Source organism: Neoarius graeffei, chromosome 3 (assembly GCF_027579695.1).
Source record: "Neoarius graeffei isolate fNeoGra1 chromosome 3, fNeoGra1.pri, whole genome shotgun sequence".
Classification (NCBI taxonomy): Eukaryota; Metazoa; Chordata; class Actinopteri; order Siluriformes; family Ariidae; genus Neoarius; species Neoarius graeffei.
The window spans coordinates 95,868,453-95,887,192 of NC_083571.1; the positions used below are offsets into that span (position 1 = coordinate 95,868,453).

General features: G+C 44.1%; 1 protein-coding gene across 6 annotated transcripts in view; it reads left to right on the top strand.

The window, feature by feature from the left end:
- brf1b (BRF1 RNA polymerase III transcription initiation factor subunit b) overlaps positions 1-18,740 on the top strand; it is a 237,676-nt gene that overhangs the window by 23,180 nt on the left and 195,756 nt on the right. For all 6 annotated transcript variants that reach the window (XM_060917700.1, XM_060917704.1, XM_060917701.1 and 3 more), the window contains exons 3-4: positions 4,736-4,816; positions 13,803-13,976. In XM_060917700.1, coding sequence (XP_060773683.1) covers positions 4,736-4,816; positions 13,803-13,976 — 255 coding nt within the window. The remainder of the gene's footprint in view (positions 1-4,735; positions 4,817-13,802; positions 13,977-18,740) is intronic.

Genomic DNA, 18,740 nt, shown 5'->3' on the forward strand with positions numbered 1-18,740 from the left:
TAACTGGTGACTCTAAATTGACCGTAGGTGTGAATGGTTGTCTATGTGTCAGCCCTGTGATGACCTGGCGACTTGTCCAGGGTGTACCCCGCCTTTTGCCCGTAGTCAGCTGGGATAGGCTCCAGCTTGCCTGCGACCCTGTAGAACAGGATAAAGTGGCTACGGATAATGAGATGAGATGAGGTTCCGTGCCGGAATGTTTTGGGAAATTCCCGATAAAGCAAAATAGCTCAAATGTGGACTTATAACAGTCATAAACAAGCCAGGGCCTAGAGCTCACATACAGTATATTATGGTGTTTAGCCTCGTCTACATTATCAGTACATAACAAACATGCTGCTTGTCGATCCAAGCATTAGGTCTAACAAAATACACCACGTTCATAATCCACATCCAGATATCCACGGTTGCGATGACGTCATGTAAAAGCGACCATGATGCTGTGTGACCTTCTTGTTCTGTTCACTTTTGCTTTGTTTGTTAAACAACATCATGTAACAGATTTGCCAAGGCAATCAGGATAAATTAAAGTAGGAGCCCTGCGTCCTGGGATGCATTAAAATTCTGAACATGCATTTTTTTGGCTTTTTTTTTTTGGGTGTAAAAATGCACAATTTCTGCGTTAATGCAATCCCTGGTAGGCCTAAATTGTAAGCGTCACGGTGGCGGTTTAATGGGTAGCAGCATGTCACTAAGCGTATCTGTCAATCAATTAAGCGTAGTGGGGCCGCGACGCTATGACACTTCAGGGGAAACCCTGGTCTTTAAACTGAGTAATAAACTGTGGCTTTGAGCACAAGCCATAAGGGGCAAGTTGCTAAAAGTCATTAATTAAAAACAAAAGAAAGTATTTTCAGGATGGCACAGTGGTGTAGTGGTTAGCGCTGTCGCCTCACAGCAAGAAGGTCCTGGGTTCGAGCCCCGTGGCCGGCGAGGGCCTTTCTGTGTGGAGTTTGCATGTTGTCCACGTGGGTTTCCTCTGGGTGCTCCGGTTTCCCCCACAGACATGCAGGTTAGATTAACTGGTGACTCTAAATTGACCGTGAGTGTGAATGGTTGTCTATGTGTCAGCCCTGTGATGACCTGGCGACTTGTCCAGGGTGTACCCTGCCTTTCGCCCAGAGTCAGCTGGGATAGGCTCCAGCTTGCCTGCGACCCTGTAGAAGGATAAAGTGGCTAGAGATAATGAGATGAGAAAGTATTTTCATATTATTATTGAGATAAATATATCTTGAGGGCGGCACGGTGGTGTAGTGGTTAGCGCTGTCGCCTCACAGCAAGAAGGTCTGGGTTCGAGCCCCATGGCCGGCGAGGGCCTTTCTGTGCGGAGTTTGCATGTTCTCCCCGTGTCCGCGTGGGTTTCCTCCGGGTGCTCCGGTTTCCCCCACAGTCCGAAGACATGCAGGTTAGGTTAACTGGTGACTCTAAATTGAGCGTAGGTGTGAATGTGAGTGTGAATGGTTGTCTGTGTCTATGTGTCAGCCCTGTGATGACCTGGCGACTTGTCCAGGGTGTACCCCGCCTTTCGCCCGTAGTCAGCTGGGATAGGCTCCAGCTTGCCTGCGACCCTGTAGAACAGGATAAAGCGGCTAGAGATGATGAAATGAGATGAGCACATTTTGTTTCACAAGTGCAGGGTGAAGACTCTAAAATAAAATAAAAAAAATTAAAGGGAATAGCAGAAGTTTGACCAATTATACTTTTAACTTTTACTCTTAGTTTTCACGAAGGAGCTGATTTATTCCCACATGGCACTTCTGTAATTGCAAACCGAGCAGATCGCTCAAAAGATTCCAACGTTGTCGTCGCTGCCTTCTCGAGTTTTTGTTGAATGGCTGGAATTCTTGGCGTAAATATCTGCCACAAAGCTAAAAAAAAATTACAAAACCTTTAATTTGACCTTTCAGAAGGACCAAACAAAAGCTGTGATAATCAAAAGGTAAATTTTCTTAAAATAAACACCACTTACTTGATATCGAATCTGTAGCCTTGGCGAACCACAAGGTGAATTTTGTTTATCTTTTTATCTGCTGATTATCTTCCGGTATTACAAAGTTATGACGAGGTTTCTCTTATTTCGTTTCTGGTTCTGAAGTTTATCAAGAAGTTGAACGGGTAATTGGGCGGCACGGTGGTGTAGTGGTTAGCGCTGTCGCCTCACAGCAAGAAGGTCCAGGTTCGAGCCCCGTGGCCGACGAGGGCCTTTCTGTGCGGAGTTTGCATGTTCTCCCCGTGTCCGCGTGGGTTTCCTCCGGGTGCTCTGGTTTCGTCCAAAGACATGCAGGTTAGGTTAACTGGTGACTCTAAATTGACCGTGAGTGTGAATGGTTGTCTGTGTCTATGTGTTAGCCCTGTGATGACCTGGCGACTTGTCCAGGGTGTACCCCGCCTTTCGCCCGTAGTCAGCTGGGATAGGCTCCAGCTTGCCTGCGACCCTGTAGAACAGGATAAAGTGGCTAGAGATAATGAGATGAGAAGAGAACGGGTAATCGAAGAGCAATTCCAGCGTTATGGACGTGACACTTGAACTCAAAATGGCAACAAATGACCCAGTGCATGTTTTATTGTCTCCCAGTATTTAAACAGGTGTTGCATATTTTAAGGCTGTACCATACTGGAGAAGTGATAGAACAAGAACAATTCCCATAGTACATCTAGGGCATGCCAGAAAATGCCAATAAAAGATGCGTTATGGACGTGACAGAAAAAGTATCACTTTTCTTGGGTGATTTTTATCAAACTCTGTGAAATTGTAAACCTACTGTCGAAATGGAGATATCCATTTGATAGAGGGGTCCAAGGTGAATATTAAAAAATCTTTGTTTAAAATATTTTGTATTTCATGCAGAGTTTCGGAAGGAAAAGTCAGCGTTATGGATGTGACGAAATTCCGTTATGGATGTGACGCGTCTGAAATAGACATGGCATATGTTTAGAAAATCAGCAATTTAACCACCATAACCCTTTGAAAAACTCTCTAAATATCAGCTAAAACTATCAAAGTTCTTAAATAATATTTAGGATGGCTATTGTTTTGCTGTTTTGTGGATTTTAGCATACATTTCTGTGGCTTGTGGCAATAATATAGAATTGTACATGATCAAAGTTGATTTTAGCTTGCGTTTTACATTATAAGAAAGAAAGACTGACAGTGACATATTAGGTTGGTTACAAATTGGTTCAACTTATTCACATCTGTAAAATACAGGCCTAGGTGATATCTCTGGGAGTGGTTTTGATGTATTACATGTTGCTTTATTTTTGCATGGTGAGGTTGACATTTACATGGAATTGCCCCGAACTTGATCAGGATAAATGCTGATTGGTTACAAAGTTTTGCTATTGTTACACTTGTTCTTGTGTACCTCTGATAACGCCCGATCAACTGTTCGTATCGCGAGATCATGATTCGCCGTTCTGGTGATTGTAATGCTTATGCGCATGCGCAGTGCACTATTCTTACACTCATTCTTACAACACAATGACATAGTGGCTACTGCCTCGCTTCTCCTCTTTGAGGTAGTGGCCACAAAAATTGAGAAAACTACTTAAAGGTAGACTGCCTTTCAAATTTTTCAAGTGTAGGTCATAAAAAGAATGTTTCCTGACACCTAATTATTTTTGTTTACTGGACCAAAAGCTACTGAATTCAAATCATAGATTTCCGATTTTATTAGTTTTTTTTTAATAAAACAGTTAATGAATTTATGGCCACATGGCCCTAAATTCTCCACTATTTTTTCCTGCTTCACCATGACCCAATTCAAGATACTACGTCATGCATCACGTGGTGGGCTTTCCCCGTTCGCGCAAGGCATTGTGAGATACAAATTTGAAACAGAAGAGAAAAAGAGAAAATAAAGTTAATGTTTTGGAATGGCCAAGTCAAAGTCCTGACCTTAATCCAATGGAAATGTTGTGGAAGGACCTGAAGTGAGCAGTTCATGTGAGGAAACCCACCAACATCCCAGAGTTGAAGCTGTTCTGTACGGAGGAATGGACTAAAATTCCTCCAAGCCGGTGTGCAGGACTGATCAACAGTTACCGGAAACGTTTAGTTGCAGTTATTGCTGCACAAGGGGGTCACACCAGATACTGAAAGCAAAGGTTCACATACTTTTGCCACTCATAGATATGTAATATTGGATCATTTTCCTCAATAAATAAATGAGCAAGTATAATATTTTTGTCTCATTTGTTTAACTGGGTTCTCTTTATCTACTTTTAGGACTTGTGTGAAAATCGGATGATGTTTTCGGTCATATTTATGCAGAAATATTGTGTATATAGCTGGACTAGTTGTGGTGATGTACTAGTACAGTAGCTCAGGGGTGTTGGAGATTTGAGATGAGAATATCTGCAGGTTTGATCAATAACTATTAGGAGGCAGAGTCGCTCACTGTCTCATATCTCACTGCTTTTCCTGCTCAGAGTCACTAGATGGAGTCAGTGCAAAAGCACAGCCCAGTTAACCCTGTACTCTGTGTTGCTGAATGACTGGCTCATGATTACACTCCAACCCTGTAACACATACAACGTGAATCCTTAAAAACACTGACTGACGTTTTAGGATGCTTTTTTTTTTATGAATAATAATTAGTCCCTGTGCTCGTGTTGTAGAAAATGAAAACCCACACAATAAATAAAACCAGGCAGGTGGCCCTGCTTATGGGAGTGGCTGGGAGTGCTTTCTAATAAACCAGGGCATATGTTCTTGTGCAATTTTCCGCTGCAGGTCCTTCAAAGGCCCCAGTGATTGGAAGCGGCTTCCACACAAGTCTTGGGAAGGAGTCACGAGCGCAGACACTTCAGAATGGTGAGGATTTAGTCCTTTAGTACTCAGGACAAATGTTCTTAGTGTTTTTGACTGGCTTTTTAACTCATTATACAGGCTTCATGTTGATTTCTTTCCATACATTATACATATATTTCCTGCTATATTATCCTGCACACGGCGGCACGGTGGTGTAGTGGTTAGCGCTGTCGCCTCACAGCAAGAAGGTCTGGGTTCGAGCCCCGTGGCCGGCTAGGGCCTTTCTGTGCGGAGTTTGCATGTTCTCCCCGTGTCCGCGTGGGTTTCCTCCGGGTGCTCCGGTTTCCCCCACAGTCCAAAGACATGCAGGTTAGGTTAACTGGTGACTCTAAATTGACCGTAGGTGTGAATGTGAGTGTGAATGGTTGTCTGTGTCTATGTGTCAGCCCTGTGATGACCTGGCGACTTGTCCAGGGTGTACCCCGCCTTTCGCCCGTAGTCAGCTGGGATAGGCTCCAGCTTGCCTGCGACCCTGGAGAACAGGATAAAGCGGCTACAGATAATGAGATGAGATGAGATGAGATTATCCTGCACTACAATTTTGACATTTCATAGTGTTTCGACCTGAACTGAACTTAATAGTGAATGAATAAAATAGCGATAGCCCATCATATCGAAGTGGTTGTAAATTTTGCAACATTTACAAATAAAAAACATAAGAGTTATGACTGAACAAGTATTCACCTCCCTGGCGACTTGTCCAGGGTGTACCCTGCCTTTCGCCCGTAGTCAGCTGGGATAGGCTCCAGCTTGCCTGCGACCCTGTAGAAGGATAAAGCGGCTAGAGATAATGAGATGAGACAACTAATTACTAGAAGTCACCTAATAAGTTGAATGACGTTCACCTCTGTGCAGTGATGTAGCATGATGTCAATATCTGGGCTGTGTCCGAAATCACTCACTCATTCACTACTCCCTACTCACTATCTAGGGAATTTTATATAAAGGACTATATAGTGAGCTCATTGGTAAAATGAAAAAAACCAAACCACTTTCGGACACTACTCTGCCACGCTGTTATTTACGTCATTACTGTCGCACAATTAAAACGTGCCAGATCAGTCGGCTGGTGGGTTTTCAAAATAATAAATACATGCATGTATTTTTGTGATAAATATATAGATATTATACTGAGCATATTTCTTACCTTAATAAATACAAAGTAGTTTGTAAGATCTGCTGCATGTTTCAGTTCTTTTAAATCAAGGCTGAATCCTTTCTTCTTCGCTGCCGCCTTTTATTAAACCAAATTCAAGTCTTTTGATTAATTCCTCATGACGCACTCTAACTTTTATTCTTCTATTTTATCTGCATTATTTTTTTTTTCTATTTTCTTACTATTTTTAATTGTACATGAATGTCCGTTTAGGGCGGCACGGTGGTGTAGTGGTTAGCGCTGTCGCCTCACAGCAAGAAGGTCCGGGTTCGAGCCCCGTGGCCGGCGAGGGCCTTTCTGTGCGGAGTTTGCATGTTCTCCCCGTGTCCGCCTGGGTTTCCTCCGGGTGCTCTGGTTTCCCCCACAGTCCAAAGACATGCAGGTTAGGTTAACTGGTGACTCTAAATTGACCGTAGGTGTGAGTGTGAATGGTTGTCTGTGTCTATTGCCGCTTTTCCACTACCAACGCGGCTGAGTCGGGCTGAGCCGTGTTGGGCTGAGTCGAGCTGAGCGGGGCTGTTGGAGTTGCATTTCGACTACAACCGCGCTGAACCGTGCTGGCTGGAAGTGGGTGGACACATTGGGTGGAGTTAGCGAAAGTGGGTGGACGTCACGTGATGTCGTTAAGCGGCGCAAACAGTGACATCAGTGATCTTTTAAGCGGTAGTCTCACAACCCGGAGAGTAAACAATAAACATGGAGGACATGGAGTCGTTAGTGTTGCTGGTCTTGGTGCTGTGGCTTGTTGTCACCGACAACGCCAACAGATACTGGCAAGAGCGTATAGATGAGGCGAGGCGCATAAGGCTTCAGAAATTCTCGTAATTCGTAATTCTTCTTCTTCCGGGTTTACGGTGTTTACAGATCCCAGCGTGCTCGCGGGGCGTGTGTGGGCATGTGAGGACACTCCTCCTCACCAATCAGTGCACAGGGGAGTGTCTGCTCACGCCCCCAGCCTCACTCGGCTCGGTTTGGCTCGCTTCAGCCCCACTCCAAAACGGTGCGAGTTTTGGGGGCTGAGCAGGGCTGAAGCGAGCTGAGTCGTGCTGTTTTTTGGTAGTCGAAACGCGAGCCATGTCGGGCTGAAGTGAGCTGAAGCGAGCTGAAGTGAGCTGAAAAAAGGGTAGTGGAAAAGGGCCATTAGTGTCAGCCCTGTGATGACCTGGCGACTTGTCCAGGGTGTACCCCGCCTTTCGCCCGTAGTCAGCTGGGATAGGCTCCAGCTTGTCTGCGACCCTGTAGAACAGGATAAAGCGGCTAGAGATAATGAGATGAGATGAATGTCCGTTTATAATGCGTTTCTTCTTCTGTCCATTCACCCCAACACACTTTTTTTTCTTTCAGCACGACTGCAATACATGATAGTATATATTGCTTGGTTAGTGACCATCGGTTGTACAGTACTTTTCACTGTACATTGTGGGATACCATGAGTCCACTATATAGGGTGTAATAATTCTCACTATACATTCGGACAGCACTACAAAATGGCGAACTCACTATATAGTGAGTAGTGAGTGATTTCGGACACAGGGCTGGTTTGGGCTATAAAAACATCCCTAACTCTGAACATCACCATTCAATCCATTATGAAAAAAAAATGGAAAGAATGTGGCACAACTGTGACCAGGGGTAGGCCATTCACCAAAAGTCAGTGACCAGGTAAAGAGGACATTAGGCAGAGATGCAACCAAGAGGTCAAGGGTAACTCTGCAGGAGCTGGAGAGATCTACAGGTCAGATGGAGGAGCTGTTAATGGGACAGCCATAGGCTTAGACACTCCACAAAGTTCCAGACTCCACAAAGCTGGGCTTAATGGGAGAATACTAAAAGCCATTATTTCAAAAATACTGTATATGAATCCAAAATAGAGTTTGCCAAACAGTATGTTGGACATGCAGCGAAAAAAAAAATGTTGTGGTTTGACGAGACAAAAATGTAACTTTTTTCTTTGGCAATAGAGCCTGACCGATGTAGGATTTTTAAGACCGATATTGATTTTGATGTTTGAGGATGTCGTCTTCTTCTTCTTTTGGCTGCTCCCGATTAGGGGTCGCCACAACGGATCTTTCGTCTCCATTGCTCCCTGTCTTCCGCATCCTTCTCTACGACACCTGCCACTTTCATGTCCTCTCTCACCACATCCATGCATCTCCTCTTTGGCCTTCTTCATTTTCGTTTGCCTGGCAGCTCCATCCTCAACATTCTCCTTCCAACATGCTCTGCATCTCTTCTCAGGATGTGCCCGTACCATCTCAGGGTCATCTCTCTTAGCTTAATTCCCAAGCTCTCCACATGTGCTGTCCCTCTGATGTGCTCGTTCCTTATCCTGTCCAACCTCCCATCGCAAACCTTAACATCCTCAATTCCGCCACCTCCAACTTTGCCTCCTGTCTCTTCGTTAAGGGTACGGTCTCCAATCCATACATCACAGCTGGTCTCACTACTGTCTTACACATCTTACCTTTCACTTTTGCTGGGACTTTCCTATCACAAACGACTCCCGAAATCCTTCTCCATCTGCTCCACCCTGCCTGCACTCTCTTTCTCACCTCACTATCGCAGCCCCTATTTTCCTTCACAGTTGACCCCAGGTACTTGAATTCACCAACTTTCTTTACGTCTACTCCTTGCATCTTCATTACACTCTCATCCCCGTTCTCACTGATGCACATGTATTCTGTTTTGCTGCTGCTCACCTTCATTCCTCTTCGTTCCATTGCATCCCTCCATCTCTCCAAACCCAGCTCAACCTCCTTTCTACTTTCAGCACATATCACAATATCCTCCGCAAACATCATGTTCTATGGTGACTCTTGCCTCACTTCGTCCGTCAAGCTATCCATCACTATGGCAAACAAGAAAGGACTCACAGCAGATCCTTGATGGAGTCCCACCTTCACCTTGAACCATTCAGTCATTCCAACTGCACACCTCACTGCTGTTTCACTGTTCTCATACATGTCTTGCACCACTCTGATATACTTCTCATTCACTCCACTCTTTCTCATACAGTACCATAACTCATCTCTCGGCACTCTATCGTATGCCTTCTTCAGGTCTACAAACACACAGTGTAGCTTTCTCTGGCCTTCTCTGTACTTCTCCATTAACATTCTTAAAGCAAAAATTGCATCCGACGTGCTCTTCCTTGGCATAAACCCGTACTGCCGTTCACAGATTGCTACCTTTCTTCTCACTCTCGCCTCCAATACCCTTTCCCATAGCTTCATGGTATGGCTCATCAATTTTATTCCTCTGTAATTACTGCAGCTCTGTACATCTCCCTTATTCTTGTATATTGGGACTAGCACACTCTTTCTCCATTCATCTGGCATTTTCTCATGCTCTAGGATCTTATTAAACAATCTCATTAGGAACTGCACAGCCGTCTCACCCAAACATCTCCAACGATGTTTGAGGATGTAAAAACCCGATAATAATATATCGGCCGATGTTCTTTTTTTTTTTTCAGAAACATGACATAAACAAACATTTGTTCTCATCTCATTATCTGTAGCCGCTTTATCCTGTTCTCCAGGGTCGCAGGCAAGCTGGAGCCTATCCCAGCTGACTATGGGCGAAAGGCGGGGTTCACCCTGGACAAGTCGCCAGGTCATCACAGGGCTGACACATAGACACAGACAACCATTCACACCTACGGTCAATTTAGAGTCACCAGTTAACCTAACCTGCATGTCTTTGGACTGTGGGGGAAACCGGAGCACCCGGAGGAAACCCACGCGGACACGGGGAGAACATGCAAACTCCACACAGAAAGGCCCTCGCCGGCCACGGGGCTCGAACCCGGACCTTCTTGCTGTGAGGTGACAGCGCTAACCACTACACCACCGTGCCTAAATTGAGATAAAAATAACATAATCCAGTTTAAAAATAAACTACATTTATTGTCATAAATAGTACTTTGAACAAAATACATAAAGGTTTTGATAAATAAGAGTCAACTTCATAAAAATACAAAAAGCCTAAAAATTAAATATTAAAACATATCAGTAGCATTATAAGGGCGGCACGGTGGTGTAGTGGTTAGCGCTGTCGCCTCACAGCAAGAAGGTCTGGGTTCGAGCCCCGTGGCCGGCGAGGGCCTTTCTGTGCGGAGTTTGCATGTTCTCCCCGTGTCCGCGTGGGTTTCCTCCGGGTGCTCTGGTTTCCCCCACAGTCCAAAGACATGCAGGTTAGGTTAACTGGTGACTCTAAATTGACCGTAGGTGTGAGTGTGAATGGTTGTCTGTGTCTATGTGTCAGCCCTGTGATGACCTGGCGACTTGTCCAGGGTGTACCCTGCCTTTCACCCATAGTCAGCTGGGATAGGCTCCAGCTTGCCTGCGACCCTGTAGAACAGGATAAAGCGGCTACAGATAATGAGATGAGTAGCATTATAAACTACAGAGTACTATTACTAATGAACATTAAAGGAAATAGTGTGTGTGTGTTGTGTGGGCATCTTATATGAGCATCAAAGAGAAACTATAAATAAAAACATATTCCTGGGCAACTCTGCTTAGGTCAGCTGATTGTTGTGATTTGTGGCATATTGCCAACAGTGGAGTTGCAGTGTACCATCTAGTGGACAAACTATACAACAACAACACTCATAACATGGTTGAAGTATCCATTATTCCGCGTCTCCATTTCCTTTTTTAATAATCATTTATTGACTGTTATGAATGCCAATACTTTTCTTAAATCTGTAATTAACTCGTCGGAATACTAATTTATCGGTCGGGCTCTACTTAGCAACACTGCCCATCACCGTGAGAACACATCCCCATCTTCCTGGACAGGATAACCACCCTAAACTTATTGCCAAATCTACACTGCAGTGGTTAAAAAAGACTCTGAATGTGTTAGAAAGGTAAATATGTAAAATAAATTATATATGTACATTGCCCACATCCTCTAATATTTCATTGGACCACCTTTAGCTTTGATGATGGTGTACACTTGCCATAGCATTGTTTCACAACCTTAGGCAATGCCGCAACATTTATTTCCATCCAGAGTTTTTCACAAGCTCTTGTATTGATGGAGGGAGAGTCAGACCACTCTGTAAAATCTTCTCCAGCACATCCCAAAGACTTTCAATGGGGTTAAGGTCAGGACTCTCTGGTGGCCAATTCATGTGTGAAAATGATTCCTCATACTCCCTGAACCACTCTTTCACAGTTGGAGCCTGAATTTTTTGCCTGTGCCATTAGGGAAATAAAAAAAAAAAATCCATTGACGTGATAACCTGGTCATTCAGTGCATTCAGGTCGTCAGCTGACTTCATTTTATTGCCCCATAATGTTGCCGAGCCTCAACCTGACCAACTGACGCAACCGCAGATCATAACTCTGCCTCCAGAGGCTTGTACAGTGGCCACTATGCATGATGGGTGCATCGCTTCATGAGCTTCCGTTCTTACCCTGACACACCCATTGGTCAGGAATAGAGTAAATCTGGACTCATCAGACCACATGACCTTTTTCCCATTCATCCAGAGTCCAAGCTTTATGCTCCCGAGCAAATTGAAGCCTTTTCTTCTGATGAGCTTCACTAACAAATTTTTTTTTTTACGGCCACACAGCTGTTTAGTCCGAATCCTTTGAGTTCTGGTCACATTGTGAAACTGGAAATGCTCTTACTTTCACTACTAAACATAGCCGTGAGCTCTACTGCTGATTTTGACGATTCTATTTCCCCAAGTGTTGAACTGATCGCTGATCACAGTCAGTCAGGATTTTTTTCTGATCACATTTCTTCAGCGAAGTTGACAGTTCACCGCTATCCTTCCAGATTTTAATAATGCGTTGGACAGTTCTTAACCCAATTACGATCATTTCAGCAATCTCCTTAGTTGTTTTCTTTGCTTGATACAGACCAATAATTTGACTCTTCTGAAACACAGGAACATCTTTTCCATGACCACGGGATACGTCTTCTGACATGGTCGTTTAAGAAATGAGAAGCTACTCACTGCATCAGTTAGGGTTAAAACAATTGTTGCCAGTTGAAACTAGGGCTGCGTACCGGTACTGTGTACCGGTACTGTACTGTGAAAATCGATTCGGTACAGGTCCAAAATACCGGATCATGAAGTACTGGTACTGTACCGATATAAATTTACACCAAGTATATGCTTATTTTGTGACTGAAAATGCGTAAATCCTACTACAAAGACGAAAATTTAGCACTGGAAAAGACGTAAAATGCCGCGCTGAAACTTGAAATCAGAGCCACCTTTGATTTGAGATCCTCTCGCCACAGTCTCACGAGACATTGCGAGAGCTTGGCTGATCCAGCGTTCTGATTGGTCAGAAAGACTCAAAAGCAGGTCAGCCATTTTTCCTTTGCTGGCATTGGTGGCCTTTGTGTAATTTTGCCGCGTAAGTTAAAGGCCGCGGACTGCGCGTAGTCTGTAATACTCTAGTGTAGTCACTTCTCGCTGTGAGACAACTTATGACTTTTTGTCCCAAGTTAACTAAGTGTGAGACTGAGAGGGTGACTGAGAAGTGAGGTAGGAAACCTAGTTATGTTCGGTTTTCTTTGAATAAAGATACTGACAAGTTGTCAACAGTTTATTAATGTTTCTGTCATTATTGAAGAAGTTCAGAAGAACACATGTTAATTTGTCAAATTGTTCAGGTACAGGCCCGGACCTGTACCTAAACCTCTGTACCGGTACCTGTACCTGATGTTACATTTAGGTACGCAGCCCTAGTTGAAACACATTAATCACTGCAGTAATTATCCAGTCAAAGGCTCTTAAGCATTTGCTTATTTAAGTCCAAATGATAACTTTTTTTTTTTTGGCCAGGCAGTGTATATTTGACTGAGCCTTTCTTTAATGGAAACCTGACAAATATTTTCTCCAGGTGCATGCTAAATTCATAGCTGGTATTTGTTACATAATATTTGAGTTATAGTTTGTCTAATGACAGTGAATTTTGCTCCACGAAGAAACTTTCAGAGAGAGAGAGAGAGAGAGAGAGAGAGCGCAATATCCAGGGTCCTGTCAGAAAGGCAAATTTACTCCATCGTGGTGATGTAGTCGTCCTGCTACGTTCACGTGTCCAGGTTGCAGCAGCCGAGCCCACTAATCCTGTGGCACGTGCAGCAGGAAAATCACTCAGTGCTCTGGCTGGCCTGAAAAGTGTGAATACACGAGAGGATGGGGTCAACAAACAGTGGCTGCAGAATAGAGGGATTATCCTCTTCAAAGTTTTCTGGGTTATTTCTGGTGCTTGGCACGTTGATGCTACACTGGGGAGCTGAGGCATGGACTCCACCTCTTCATCTGTCTCTGTCCATTCCACATCTGCTTTAATGCTCGAGTATGATACCTGATTCCTTTGACCAGGGACAGATGTTTTAGAGGACGAGCACCATGGTGCTCATGTGCTGTTTTTTGGAAGAAGCGTATGCATATCGAATTACTGACCAGATTGTGCACCATACGTTTAAATGCTAATTTCAATAAACTAAACACACATCACCATACTGTGGGATTACTGTGGACTGATATATTAGACGTGTCAAATGAATTACAGCCTGGTGTGCTGAGTGTGAGAGCAAGCGCGTGAATATCTTGAGAGAAAGCGAGACAAGGTTGCAGATGGTCCCACTCCAGGGACTAAAACAGCTGTCTTTCTACCCAGAGAAGCTCAGGGAGCCTGTCTAGATGTGCGCTATTCTCATGACATCAGTGCTACTGGAAAACTAAACACCTGCATGTGAAGTCATGCTTCAATGTGTGTGTGTGTGTGTGTGTGTGTGTGTATGCTTCTGTCTTTGACTAAACTCATGTACATGCGTGTGTCCTGTCTCTAGGGAAACGGCAAATACACAGTCTGGGCAGCCAGCTGCAGCTGAACCAGCACTGCCTAGACACAGCCTTCAATTTCTTCAAGATGGTGGTGAGCAAGCATCTGACAAGGGGGCGCAAGATGGCCCACGTCATAGCTGCCTGCCTCTATCTGGTGTGCCGGACAGAGGGCACCCCCCGTATCCTTATCCATGCCATTTTTTTGTCTGTTTGTTTGTTTTCAATTCCAATCATATTTCATGAGCAAAATTGCATTAATAGCGACCACGTTTCGAGCGAGAGGTTTACACGCACCACTTTCCAAAATCAAAAACAACACCAGGAAATGGATACGCCAGTCAAAGTGCTTTTGAACCTCAACGCTGCATCTGTATTACCTGTATTACCTGAAAATCCATTGAACTGAACTGAAAAATTGAACATCAGCATTTCTGTGAGTCCTTGAAAGACCATAATCTAAGACTATTCATTGTTTAACATTTTAGATATTCTGTTCATTAGCACCGAGAACCTCGGCTCTGACAGTAGAATAGAAGGTTTCTAGGAAAAAGAACGGTTAACAGAAACTTTTCTGTACACTATTAGGCTTTCGCTGATTACAGTTTTTTAAATTATATATCTGATGTCCAAATATTGAAAATATATATATGTTATTTACCAGCTGGGAGGTCCGTATCGTGAAATACCGTGACCGAGGCCCTCTGGGCCAGGGTCAGTATTCAAGGCGAAGGTCACGGTATTTCAGCATACAGACCAACCTTAAGCTCATCTCATTATCTGTAGCCGCTTTATCCTGTTCTACAGGGTCGCAGGCAAGCTGGAGCCTATCCCAGCTGACTACGGGCGAAAGGCGGGGTACACCCTGGACAAGTCGCCAGGTCATCACAGGGCTGACACATAGACACAGACAACCATTCACACCTACAGTCAATTTAGAGTCACCAGTTAACCTAACCTGCATGTCTTTGGACTGTGGGGGAAACCGGAGCACCCGGAGGAAACCCACGTGGACATGGGGAGAACATGCAAAAACCACACAGAAAGGCCCTCGAACCCAGGACCTTCTTGCTGTGAGGCGACAGCGCTAACCACTACACCACTGTGCCGCCCCCGACCTTAAGCTGATTAAATAATATCTCATCTCATCTCATTATCTCTAGCCGCTTCATCCCTCTACAGGGTCGCAGGCAAGCTGGAGCCCATCCCAGCTGACTACGGGCGAAAGGCGGGGTACACCCTGGACAAGTCGCCAGGTCATCACAGGGCTGACACATAGACACAGACAACCATTCACACTCACATTCACACCTACGGTCAATTTAGAGTCACCAGTTAACCTAACCTGCATGTCTTTGGACTGTGGGGGAATTTTTTTTTCTTTACCAAATTCTAACAGAAAACGAGAGCGCCCGAAAGTGAAAACCGAGCCAAGCCGAGCCGAGCCGCCATTTTGAATCCTCATTCACGGCTGTAATGCAAATTGCTTCCTCCTCGGTATCCAAGTGCACTTCCATGACAGGAAAAAAACTACATTTTGCCGCCTATGTAGTCCCCTATTTATACAAAACTGAGTCCTTCAGGATTCAGCCATGTTTTTGCTCGGCGTTAGCAAGTTACAGGTTTTTAGCTTTCTCCTGAAATGTTTTCTTTTCCAACCCCAATTCCAAAAAAGTTGGGACACTGTATAAACTGTAAATAAAAACAAAAATGTGATAATTTGAAAATCATGGAATCCCTATATTTCTTTGAAAATAGTACAAAGACAGCAGATCACATGTTGAAACTGAGAAATTTTATTGTTTTTTGAAAAATATGTGCTCATTTTGAATTTGATGTCAGCAACACAACCAACCTTCAAAAAAGTTGGGACAGGGGCATGTCTATGACTGTGTTGCATCACCTTTACTTTTAACAACACTCTGTAAACGTTTGGGAACTGAGGAGACTAATTGCTGTAGTTTTGAAAGAGAAATGTTGTCCCATTTTTGCACGATACACAATTTTAGTTGCTCAACAGTTCGAGTCTCTTTTGTCATATTTTGAGCTTCATAATGCGCCAAATGTTTTAAATGGGAGACAGGTCTGGATTGCAGGCAGGCCAGTTTAGCACCCGGACTCTTTTACTACAGAACCATGCAGTTTTAATATGTGCAGAAAGTGGTTTGGCATTGTCTTGCTGAAAGAAGGAAGGCCTTCCCTGAAAAAGATTTTGTCTGGATGGCAGCATGTTGCTCTGAAACATGTATATATCATTCAACATTCATGATGCCTTCCAAGATGTGCAAGCTACCCAATGTCACGTACATTAATGCACCCTCATACCATCACAGACGCTGGCTTTTGAACTGTGCACTGATAACAAGCCGGATGGTCCCTCTCTTTTTTGGCCTGGAGGACGTGATGTCCAAGATTTCTAAAAAGAATTTCAGATTTCGATTCGTCAGACCTTGGGACAATTTTCCACTTCACCTCAGTCCATCGTAAAAGAGCTCGGGCCCAGAGAAGGTGGCGATGTTTCTGGATATTGTTTTCATCAGGGTTTAACTTGCATTTGTGGATGCAGTAATGAACTGTTTTCACAGACGATGGTTTTCTGAAGTGTTCCTGAGCCCAACCAGTGATTTCCACTACAGACACGTGTCTGCTTTTAATGCAGTGTCTCCTGAGGGCCTGAAGATCACAGGCATCCAATGTCAGTTTTCAGTCTTGTCTCTTGCATACAGAGATTTCTCCAGATTCTCTGAATCTTTTAATGATATTATGGACCATAGATGATGTGATCCCCAAATTCTTTCCAATTTTACATTGAGGAATGTTATTCTTAAATTGTTGCACTGTTTGCCCACGCAGTCTTTCACAGAGCGGTGAACCCCTCCCCATCTTTACTTCTGAGAGACTCCGCCTCTCTGGGATGCTCTTTTTATACCCAATCATTTTACTGACCTGTCGCCAATTAACCAAATTACTTTTTTTTAGCATTACACAACTTTTTCAGACTTTTGTTGCCACTGTCCCAAGTTTTCTGAAACGTGTTGCTGACATCAAATTCAAAAGGAGCATCTCATCTCATTATCTGTAGCCGCTTTATCCTGTTCTACAGGGTCGCAGGCAAGCTGGAGCCTATCCCAGCTGACTACGGGCGAAAGGCGGGGTACACCCTGGACAAGTCACCAGGTCATCATAGGGCTGACACATAGACACACAACCATTCACACTTACAGTCAATTTAGAGTCACCAGTTAACCTAACCTGCATGTCTTTGGACTGTGGGGGAAACTGGAGCACCCGGAGGAAACCCACACGGACACGGGGAGAACATGCAAACTCCACACAGAAAGGCCCTCGCCGGCCACGGGGCTCGAACCCGGACCTTCTTGCTGTGAGGCGACAGCGCTAACCACTACACCACCATGCCGCCCCCAAAATGAGCATAAATGAGCATACATTTGATATGTTGTCTTTGTACTATTTTCAATGCGATATAGGGTTTCCGCGTGGGTTTTCTCCGGGTGCTCCGGTTTCCCCCACAGTCCAAAGACATGCAGGTTAGGTTAACTGGTGACTCTAAATTGACCGTAGGTGTGAATGTGAGTGTGAATGGTTGTCTGTGTCTATGTGTCAGCCCTGTGATGACCTGGCGACTTGTCCAGGGTGTACCCCGCCTTTCGCCCGTAGTCAGCTGGGATAGGCTCCAGCTTGCCTGTGACCCTGTAGAAGGATAAAGCGGCTAGAGATAATAATGGGATATAGGGTTTCCATGATTTGCAAATTATCACATTCTGATTTTACTGATGTTTTACAGAGTGTCCCAACTTTTTTGGAATTGGTGTTGTATTTCTTCCTCCTCAGGGTAGTAAAACTCGCTTTCGCTGTGAACACTGTCGTTACCACTATCCATGATGTAAAATTAATGCTATTTTCCTGAGAAATGCTGGCAAAAATTTATAAGATTTTTGATAATCTTATAAATAAATCTTCTAAAAAAATATAAATGTGGACAAAAAAATGCTACTATGTTTGTTGTTGTTGTTGTGAACGAGCGAGTTGCCAGAGGTCCGTAACCGGGGTCCGTAACTGGGGTTCGTACCGTAGGATACGGACCCGCTCACCAGCCAATCAGAGCGCAGGATTTGATGGAAACCGCACCGCGAAAAAAATAAATAACAGTAAGCAAGACATTTAAAATCTCAGAAGGGCTTATTTTTGCTAAGAACACACACTATATCGTCAAAAGTTTGTCCCCTCTGAACACCTTTGTTTTTGATGAACTGGAATGCTGAGCACATGGCAGGCCTCCTCTTCTGATATCAGTGCCAGTGGGATGTTCAACAAGCACATGTGTGTGGGATGGTCAGGTGTCGAAATAATTTTGGCCATATAGTGTAACCTGTCTTTAGTCTCCTGTCTTTTTTGGTCTCTATACTAGGTGATGCATTTTAGAATTTTGGCTCAGTCACTGAATCACACTAAAGGCCAACGCCTTTAAATATTTTATTAGATGCAGATCTGACTTGCATCAAATGCAGCAGATAGGTGCTTATCTATCTATCTATCTATCTATCTATCTATCTATCTATCTATCTATCTATCTATCTATCTATGTTATAGTCGAATCACTAAACCTCGAGTCCCCACTGTTCAAGTCTGAGTCAAGTCCAAGTCATTAAAAGAAAATTCAAATCGAGTCTGAGTCGAGTCCACTATTGATCCCAGTCGAGTCCAACACTCCAACCGCACCATTTGACGGTGGCTGTTTTAGCACCAGTAACATTAGTTTGTTCCTGAACATGGCGTATGAACAGGTGAATGTGCTTCTCTTTGTCAGGGAGTGTGAAGTATTCTGTCAGAAATGGTTGGGAGATGGCTGTAAGTGCAGAAGGTGTGTTTATTAATACAAGTGAAGACGGTAAACAATCCAGAATGGCAGGCAAAATCGTAAAACG